At 38.2% G+C, this 10,206-nt stretch overlaps 2 protein-coding genes across 2 annotated transcripts; one reads left to right on the forward strand and one right to left on the reverse strand.

Annotated features, from left to right (window-relative positions):
• Nucleotides 1-1,033: 1,033 nt before the first annotated feature.
• Nucleotides 1,034-4,063, reverse strand: LOC104939047 (gap junction Cx32.2 protein). The gene is given in 6 exon segments (XM_027284189.1): nt 1,034-1,682; nt 1,685-1,896; nt 1,899-1,963; nt 1,965-2,122; nt 2,124-2,307; nt 3,911-4,063. Coding segments are annotated over 5 exon segments (837 nt in total). The 5' UTR covers nt 2,292-2,307; nt 3,911-4,063; the 3' UTR covers nt 1,034-1,448.
• A 1,834-nt stretch (nt 4,064-5,897) lies between these two features.
• On the forward strand, nt 5,898-9,134 carry LOC104939048 (gap junction Cx32.2 protein). Its single transcript, XM_010755522.3, is given in 4 exon segments — nt 5,898-6,036; nt 7,670-7,905; nt 7,907-8,289; nt 8,292-9,134. Coding segments are annotated over 3 exon segments (762 nt in total). The 5' UTR covers nt 5,898-6,036; nt 7,670-7,678; the 3' UTR covers nt 8,444-9,134.
• Nucleotides 9,135-10,206: the final 1,072 nt, after the last annotated feature.

Below are 10,206 nucleotides of genomic sequence, written 5' to 3' on the forward strand. Positions count from 1 at the left end.
AATTCATCTTGTCTTGTCTTTACACAGTGTTTCCTTGCTGACCCACAGCAATAACAAAAACAGGAATTTGTACGAATCTGATTTTCTTTGACAATCACTGGATGATACCCACTTGGTTCATCTAACTGAGACTCTTTCTATTAACCTACATCAAAGTTTGGAATCACATAATCTGATAAATTTGATTGTCACTTGACACTTTCATCAGGAAAAGATTTTTTCACAGCCCCCTTGGACAGGACAAATGCTGAAAAAGACCAAAACAGTTTCAATGCACATACATGCCTGTGAATATTGTTTTAAGACAATATTGCAAAAAAAATTGTGAGCCTATCTTTTAATCTGTTGCTGGTTAGCCCTCAATCATGGACTGCAGACGCCATCTTGAGGTTCTTTTTTGGCAAAAGCTTGACAATTCTTGAACATTATGGACTGTAAATCACTGCTAGTTTATTTTTGTTATGACAGCAATATCTTTATATACACTTACATCTACATATACACTTTTGCCCATAAAGTTGGAATATAAGTGTTGTGTGATTTGTTCTTGAAAAGTATATCTTCTCTAAACTTTATTGATCAATCTTTCCCAAACACATCACAGTGAAAATGAAACCACAATTAAGCTGATGTGTATACATATAAATAAAAAGAGGAATGTGTATCTGAAAACAAAATGATTCCAACTTTATGGGAAATAGTGTATATTACTTCTTTTTTCTTCTTGTTCAATGATGAACCTTTTTTGAAATGTTTTTTCAGCCGACTATCCCCTGATAGTGCTAAACATTTATGCTCAAACAACTATGTAACAGAAAGACATTTTAGATGTTTAGAACCAGTCATTAAATTCATTTGACATTTCATGCAATGATGTAATGATCTTTGTCACTCTGCAGTAGGTAGTTATAGTTAAGTGTTTGGTTGATTTGTTTTGATCAAAGTCAGTTCCATTTATAAATGATTTCCAACATATTAATGACACCAATACTATAATAAATGTATTTAAATAACTGATTGCTTTATCAGTAGGTTAATGTCTTATGATCAGTGTTTAAACATTTATTGCAGCAATACAACAACAAATATGACACATCATTTTACATGTAATAATAGATTAATTTCCTTCAGTGAAGAATGACTAAAATATTGTTCATCATCGGAACTGTAAAGCCCTGTTAAGCATGTCTGGTAGACTGGGTTGCTGTGTTTCATCAATGACTGCAGTATATAAGTATAGTATATATCATGGAAATAAAACTAATAAAGAAAAACAAAGCAAATTCTATTTGGTTATTTAGTATCAATTATTCTGAGGCACAGCACACAGTTCAATCAAGAACCTTTCACACAAACCAGCTATTGACCATCTAAAATTATTCAAGAGTACCTGAAGCAAAATAATAACAAGAGCAAACATCCAGCTAACATAAAGTATAATTCATGTATCAAGTGTCCTTCTCTTTAATGACACAGTCAATGGGTTTGTCTGTCAGACCCTGAGCAGGCAGAGGTGACAGTGGGAAGCCTCCATACTGGCTCATTCCCCTCCAGGCTGGGTTAGATGAGTACTGTTGTGAACTGAGCACATGCTGCTGAGCTAGATTCCGTTTCCTGATCTCTTTCCTCCTGTTACAGAGCAGGTAAATTATTTCCACGATGTTGAGAAGCACTGAAATGAAAATGAAAATACAAGCATGAAGATGATGAAGATTGCCTTCTCTGTGGGACGGGATATGTAACACTGGACACCGGTGATATGGGCACAAGGACGCTCATAACAGCTCATCACGTGTTCTGTGGATATAGTGTCAAAGATGAAGAACTGGCCGACACAGAAGCCCACCTCCAGGAAGATCTTGAAGATCAACTGAGTCATGTAAGTGCAAAATAGGATCCCTTTATCTTCACCTTCCCTCATTCAGTATACTTGGGCTTCTTCAGTACAGTTCCCAAAGTATTGTTTCTCCATCATCCTCTTCTCTTTGTGAATGATGTGGACAGCATGGCCCAGGTAGATCAGAGTGGGTGTGGACACAAAGGTGATCTGCAGGACCCAGAAATGAATGTATGAAATTGGAAACTTTGCGTTTTAGCGAGCTGTGTTGCATCCTGGTTCATGGGGTGTCGCAGTAGAACTCAGACAACTCGTCTCCCCAGACTTTATCTGCAGCAGCACCCAGGACAAAGATCCTGAACAGGAAAAGGACACTCATCCAAATCTTGCCCACCACAGTGGAGTGAGACTGGACCTTGTCTAGTAGTGAGGACAAGTAAGACCAGTCACCCATCGCTGATAATGAAAGTCTAAAACTGTCACACCGTGGTGATGTCAAGCTGGGTTTTTGTTATGTCTTGTCATTTCCTGTTTTTTATTTGAAAGTTAACTCTCCTCTCGTTTCAGGTCCACTTGCCCTTCCTCATGTGTCACCAGTCGGATTGTCTTCCCCGCCCTGATTGTTTCAACCTGTTCCCCATTTCCCTCATGGTGTATATATAGTCTGTGTTTCCCTTGTCCTGTGCGAAGTGTCTCGTGTCCTGTTTCGTCGCACCAAGCCCTTCCATTGCCTCCAAGCCGTTTCCTTGTGTCCTTGTTTTGTAAGTTTCATAGCCCTTTAGTTCAAGATTAGAAAGAGTTTTTGTAGCCTGTTTTCATCCTTCGGGATCGTTTCTGTTTGTTTGGTTTCTTTCCTTTTGATAAAGTTTTTTCATCCTCCGGGATTGATTTTGTTTCAGTTCCCAGTTTAGGTGATTAGGCCATAAGATATAGATAGTTTCGGTTTCCTCCTCATTTGAGAGAGTGTTTTTGTTTGATAAACTTATTAGACTTTCTTCCCATTGGGTGAAGCGTTTTTCTTTCTAGTTCAGTGTTTTCGTTTTTTCCTAGAGAGTGTAGCAGAGATTTAGTTAGAGTTAGAGTGCTGCTTAGAGTAGCCATTTTTGTTGTAAATTTTGTAGACTGTGTTCAGCTGCTCGGAACTAATAAAGCTTCTTTGAAACCTGCCTATTCCGCGACTGAGTCTGCCGCTTTGTTCTGGGCCTGACAAAAACAGAGCAAAACACACACATGTCAAACTTACAGTTGTACATGAAAAAATAAATCAGACTACAATTTATATATATTTTTATTTTAAGTGTCTGCAATCTCTTGCTAAGCATACCTTATTAAACTATGAGAGAATATTTAGTGTCTGCATTAAACAAACATGACTGCAAATTTTAAAACAATATAGGCTGTAAACAGGCCAGAAAACAATGTGACAATTATAAAATGTACAAATTTGAGTTTAAACATTTAAGATCCTTATCTTCCTATTCAAACATTTCTTAAAGAGGCAACTTCCAAATGAAAAAGTTCCGAAGGCTCTATAGATGTATGACAGCACAGCATCAACCCGCTGCATGGTTTATTGTTGGGTTAAAGTGAAATGCAGAGGTCACTGCAGAGGAAGTTAAGAAGCTTTAACAGCGCTCAAGTGATTTACACGCAGATGTTAGTCAGAGACAGACGGCAATCTGCCAATGTTTTCATAAAATGGACGAAATCTGCTGCTTGTACATGAGGGAGAGAAAGATGGCACGTTGCAGACGCTAAAAACAAAGTTTGTGTAGACATTAAGAAATCCTGTGCTCAGTGATGTAACATTTATAGGTAATAAACCTTACCTTTCACTGTGATAGGCTACTAAAGAGCTTACTTTACTTCAACTCAAATAAGTAGCAAATAAATTAGATAAATACGTTTTACAAATACTAAAGTCAGTCCAAAATTCACTTTATAGACGAACTTAAGTGCTGCTTAAGATATGCTGAGGTGGTTACTTGGAATTATAACTAACTTGTTTTAAATATGCTGAAATACCTCCTGTGACACAATATGAAGGTTACAGAAAATATAAAATGTACTCGCCTGTCAGGCTTCAGATATTAGAAATTCCTCGGCATGAGCCCATCACAGAAAAGCCAGAGCGCAGGTGACAAAAGATGTGATCCACTGACAGGACAATACTTAAATACTGTTGAGGCCTGTGGGTTTGGTCTTACTGACTCAGGCATTTCACATTTCAGCCTGTTGCTCAAAGCTTCTCCTTTCACTCAAACTCGTGATAATTTTGATAGTAAATGTGTCCATCACCTTAGTTCCCGTTCAAGACCATCATTAATTCAGACTGTAAATCATAGTTTACCAGACATGCAACACACGTTACACCCAGATGCTACGTGTATTCACCCGCCTATCTGTGTTAAATTTATTGTGGTGAAATGTGGTAGTGTATGGACACATGTATTGTATGAGACAATATGAAATCATGTCATCAGTATTGTTGGACAAATGGGTTGTATAAAAAGCACATAATGCATGTTACAGGGATAAATAAATAGTTACAGTATGAGGATTAAAAGTAGACTGCAATTATTTTTTAAACAGTGACTGACAAAATGACAATGAATTACAATGAATGAAAAATGATTACAGTAGCAGTGAGAACCTGTGATAGAGATGGGAGGGGAGTCTCCGACAGTCTAATCCTATGGCAGCATAACAAGGGATGACCTGAGCCAGCCCTAACTAAGGCTTTATCAAAAAGGAAAGTCTTAAGTCTACTCTTAAGTGTTGACCGTGTTGCCTCCTGAACCCAGAATGGTAGTTTGTTCCACAGAAGAGGAGCCTGATAGCTGAAATCTGGCTCCCAATCTACTTTTCGAGACATAGGAACCACAAGGAACCCAGCACCCTGGAGGCGCAGTGCTGAAGCGCAGAACCCCACCTCAAGCCTTTTTCCTTTTTTGGCCAGGTGTCCCTTGAACAGAATATAGAATCTTAATGTCACCATGATGAACAAAAAAAACAGTCATTGGTCAAAACGACCTTTTATAACCTATAAAAATATTTTCAGATATTGTGTTGTAAGAGAACGTCCTAGTCGTAGATGTGTTTTCACACATTGACAAGTCATCATCAACGGCACTGCTGGCAACCCTGAAAGCCCCTGGAACGTCAGTGATAAACATGATTATACAATACAATCACCTCTGGAGCAGTGCATACATTTTGTTCCAGAAACTAAAACAAAGCAGACAAAGAAAAGTGGAACTAAAACCAGAACCTGTGACAGTGGATATATGTTCATGTCATATTGTGGGAATAGGGTTTTACTTTGTGACCTCTGACTATGTTTGCTTGACGTATCAGTTTGAAAATCTGGCCATGGATTTATGCAGTGCAAACAGTCTACACCATGCTTCAAACAGTCTATATAATCTCCTATTATTGATCCCACCTGTGGCAGTGTGTACAAGTGTTTCTATGTGCAATGCTTCCTGGTTCTTGGTTTGCTTTGTGGTTGTTTCATTAACTTTGAATTTAATGCTTAAATGAGGCTGAATACCTGGAGAAAAGGCAGGGCCCATTTAAAGCTGCTTTAATGTCAGCTGACAATGCGATCTAGTAGCATTGTACAAAACAATTAAATGGTAAATGGACTGTACTTATATATCACCTTTCTAGTCTTCTGACCACTCAAAACGCTTTACAGGACATATCTCATTCACACATTCACACACATTAATTCACTGATGGCATTAGCTGCCATGCAAGGTGCCAACTGCTCATCAGTTTGAGGAACTAACCATTCATACACATTCACACACCGATGGCACAGCCTTCAGGAGCAATGTGGGGTTCAGTATCTTGCTGATGAATCTAACTTTAGACTTTAAGAGCAGCTTCAACTTCAGCACGTCGCACACGGTTCCCTGAGTAGGAGTTTAAAAAAAATGTAGGAGTGAAAGTTATTCATCCATTTTAGAACAGCTGATCTGTTGTCAGATATTGTCAGGAATGAATAACTAAGCTATCATGTCGCAATATTGCTGCATGACAGACTGTCATGTTTTTTTGGAAGTTTGGGTGGGTCAGTCAGACCTGGGAGGAACCTGATGATTCTGCAGTCTTGGCCCAAATTATAAGAGGAAGTGAAAGAATCCTAGTCGCAGTTCGAGGACTAACTGAGCAAGTCAGTGGTCATCACTGAGGTAGGAACGTTTCTCACTGTAATAAGAGTTAACACTGTACAAATACAATAACAATTATTATTATTATTATTAATGGAATTGGTTAATCTTATGAATACCATGATGGTGTATTTAATTAGTTGACTGCATTTCACAGGCATCAGAAATGGAAGTTTGATTAATAGCTAAATGTATTGTTCTAAAATGTAAATTAGCACACATGAGAAAAATGTTTTGAACTGGAAGTTTAGTGTCCAAACATGATCTAAATCTGATTTCTGATACTATTTAAAATCTATTTATAGACAGCTAGATCCAGTAATATTGGCATTAGTGTTAGCCAATCGTTCAAATTTGAATATAGAGTAAAACAATATAGTGGCAAAATGCATTATGGAAAAATACATTTATACATACAATTTATCTGACTGGTCCTGATTTGTTTCTCTTTAGTTAGCAAACTGGAAGTCTGTACTGGGGTAATTCTGACAGCTACACAACACTTTAGAAGTGCTGCTTCTTTGATTTTTAAGACTAGAAAAGCAGCAGCATATAGTATATCACTTCAGCTCTTCGATCACTTTTATCATCCGGTCAATCTAAATTACATCATGTTTCATAATACTTTCATTGTGTTTTACCTCATGGACTTCTTAAGTCTTATCGTTCCATAATGTTCCTAAAATTAGCTACAGCAACAGTTCCTCATACTGAAACAAGAAAATAGGCCCTTGGTCAGTGGGTTGGAAGCAAGCATGTGACTATTCTGAAAGTCTTCTGCCATAGGCTGGATTAAGGCCATGGCAGTAACTTAGTGATCATTTAATTAATTACAGATTTGTTAATCGTCATACATGATTCCACGTCAAGCATTTTTCTACCAATGGCCCTCTGTGAAGCTCTGTAGATTGGCGGTCAATGTCCCCAAGAGCCTCTTGTGATGTACAAGAATGCTCAGCTTTCTAAGTCTAAAGTTCAGTGGGGTTAAGGTCAGGTGACTGTGGAGGAAGGCCATGACAGGCATGAAGAATGGATGGCTGCTTCTGAACTAAAATTAAATTTTAAACTTAATTAACTAATTAGTTAGTTAATTAATAGTAATAGACCTTCCCAGGTGTTTGGCCACTCTGAGACATAGCCCGAGATAACTCTCCTTCTCTGCTGCAGAAACCCTCATTCGCACCTTCACACCTCCAGAATCAACTACTGCAACATCCCTTTGACACACAATTGATATAACCTCCAGTACATCCAAAACTGTGCTGCTCACACTCACCCGCACTTGTGACCACATTACCCCTGTCCAGTCACAACAACAATACCTGATCTAGGCGTAGCCATCCAGGAGATGTAGCCATGATTTTTATGCATAAGGCCTCTGCCAGAATAACAATGAACAACTCTGACACTTTCACTTACTTTCTAAGGACTCTAACTTTCTGATCTTTCGTGATGGAATAGCAGTGTAGCGTAGCATGTTACATAAATCTGCCTGCTCATTGCATTCAATGTCTCAATGCCCACTTTCAGTTTTCCTGTGTAAAACATGATACACAAGTAAGGTTGCCTCACACAGACTTTACTGATAAGAAATCTGCTATGTCCTGGGTCATCTGTGTATTCATCTTTGCTTTCTTTGTCTTCTTTCTTGAAGGCTGTCATCATGGGGGAGTGGTCCGTCCTGTCTGCTTTGTTGGACAAAGTGCAGTCACACTCCACTGTAGTGGGGAAGGTCTGGATGTCTGTTCTTTTCCTTTTCAGGATCTTCATCCTGGCTGCTGGTGTAGATAAAATTTGGGGAGATGAACACTCAAACATGGAGTGTAACACCAAAACCGTTGGCTGCAAAAACGCCTGCTACGACAAATCCTTCCCCATGTCTCACACCCGATTGGGTCCTCCAGATCCTCTTTGTCTCCACACCGACACTTATGTATTTGGGCCACGTCCTGATGGTGATTCGCAAGAGAAACAAGCTGAGGAGACGTGTGGAGCAGAAACTTGGTAAGAACGGGATGGCTAAAGCTCCAAAATACTCAGATGAAAAAGGAAAAGTACAGCTCAAGGGAGCCCTGCTGGCCAGTTACATGATGCAGCTGCTGTTCAAGATCCTGTTTGAAGTGGCATTCATTGTAGGCCAGTACTACCTCTATGGCTTCATCACGATGCCTGTTAAGATTATATTCAACGAATACCCTTGTCCACAAGTAAACTGCTACATAAGTCGTCCCACAGAGAAAACCATCTTTATTATCTTTATGCTGGCAATGTCCATCCTTCTGCGACCCTTAACATCGTGGAGATGTTTCACCTGATGATCTCAAAAATGAAGGCGAAGAAAAGAAGGAACAGTGGCTCAATTCCCCTAGAGATACACTCTCTGAGTAAACTCAACCACAATTCAGCTGAGAGTGTTACACTTTGTTGAAGGACTGTGAATAGAGAGATCACTTCTCACATTGCTGAAGGTTTAACATTGTTTAAACATGTACAGAATTGCATCCAGCTTTAAATTGTCTGAAAATTGTCCATTTTGTGTAGCAGTACTGTAATACATATTCTACTTCGTCTGTGGTTAGTAGCAGGAAAAATTGTCATCAACCTTCTAGGAAATATCAAGCAAAGGATGATTTCTACATTCTGTAGGTCACCTCTACATACTGTGACTGAAGCTCTGGTCACTTTGACTTAGGTCATTGTAAAACTTAAAGGTCTTAATCATAAAATAAAGTAATCTGTAAAGCACTGTAAAACGCTTATCATGTATTTTGGCTTCATCATTTACCCTTGAAATAAATGAGAGAATAATGTGGTACAAGAATTGGGCACTACAATTAAATAAAGGGTGAATCAAAGCCAAAATACATAATGAACTTTTTTACACTGTTATTTACCACACACACAAATCACTATCATGACATTAAATGTTGATTATAAGTCACTTTGTTATGAGTCAGCAGTTTGCGCTTATATGAATATTGTGTATATATAATCAAATGTTTGTGCTTCAGCTCTAGCAGCTATAATATTATCATGGAAATGGCTGATTTAATTATCATAACAGGTCATAGGTCTATGGTTCCTGATTTATTTTCATGAATAAAAATGCTTCAAAGACACCATTCTCCACTCTTTTTTTCACAAATTACAAGCTGCATATATTTTAATGACAATTTGTTGGATAATTTGCTGGTCTATAAGATATCATAGCAGTTTTACCCATGAAAAAAAGAACAAAGAATCTTTCCCATTCGACCTTATTGAATCCAATTGTTTTTTGCTTCAGTTCTGGCAGTTATAATGTTACCATGGAAATAGCAGAGTAATATTTCTAGTGATGGGAAGGTTTGCAAGTAGAGGTCTAGTTGGCCAATCAGATTGCAGGTGGTGCTGCTGGTGGTGGTAATGTCCAAAACCTTTCAAGCCGGGGACCAAACAAAGAAAAAAATATGTCAATCAATCATAGGCCATAAGTCTATAAATCAGTTTAACACACTTTGTGCCTTACACTTGCTGAGCCTTAGACTGAAGAATGGCTGCCAGGTCAGATTTAAGTCTCCAAAGTAAATCAAGGACTATCATCTTAGTTCTTATCTCAGAACATAAATGCTGCTGTTTAAGAAAGTCAGCAGGTCAAATTTAATTTTAATTAAAAATAAATAAATAAATCAATAAAAGTGTATTATATAAATGAAGGTGTAGGGCTGCGCATCTCTACTGAAATTAAGCTTGTTATAATGCTGTGATTTTTCTATCGGGCCAGTGTTCAAAGTGTGTTTTCAACACAGTAATGATGAATTTTTATTTTCCTTAGTGAAATTAATGATTGTTGTTTGATTGATTGTGTTGTGTCATTTTATTGAGATGATTAGGGTGAAGGTCTACTGATAAAACAGGTAATTTTCTAATTACATCTTACACATATTGTGTTGTGGAGAAATTGCTGAAGTCAAAGGTCAGTGGTGAGGTCAATAGGGAAGAAAGTGTTCAGGAGCCTCTGATGTCTTATGCTGTAATGTTTATTGATGCTTGGCCAAGGAGAATTAGAGACACTCTCAAAGTATCATGATCAGAAGTCCTTGATCTTATGGTCTCACATTCTGCTCAACTCATCTGGGTGGTCAGACTTTAAACCCCAAGATAACGCCACAAATACTACACGCCCAGGATTAGTCAAAGAGAATGTCTTTA

Source organism: Larimichthys crocea, chromosome XI, assembly GCF_000972845.2.
Source record: "Larimichthys crocea isolate SSNF chromosome XI, L_crocea_2.0, whole genome shotgun sequence".
NCBI lineage: Eukaryota > Metazoa > Chordata > Actinopteri > Sciaenidae > Larimichthys > Larimichthys crocea.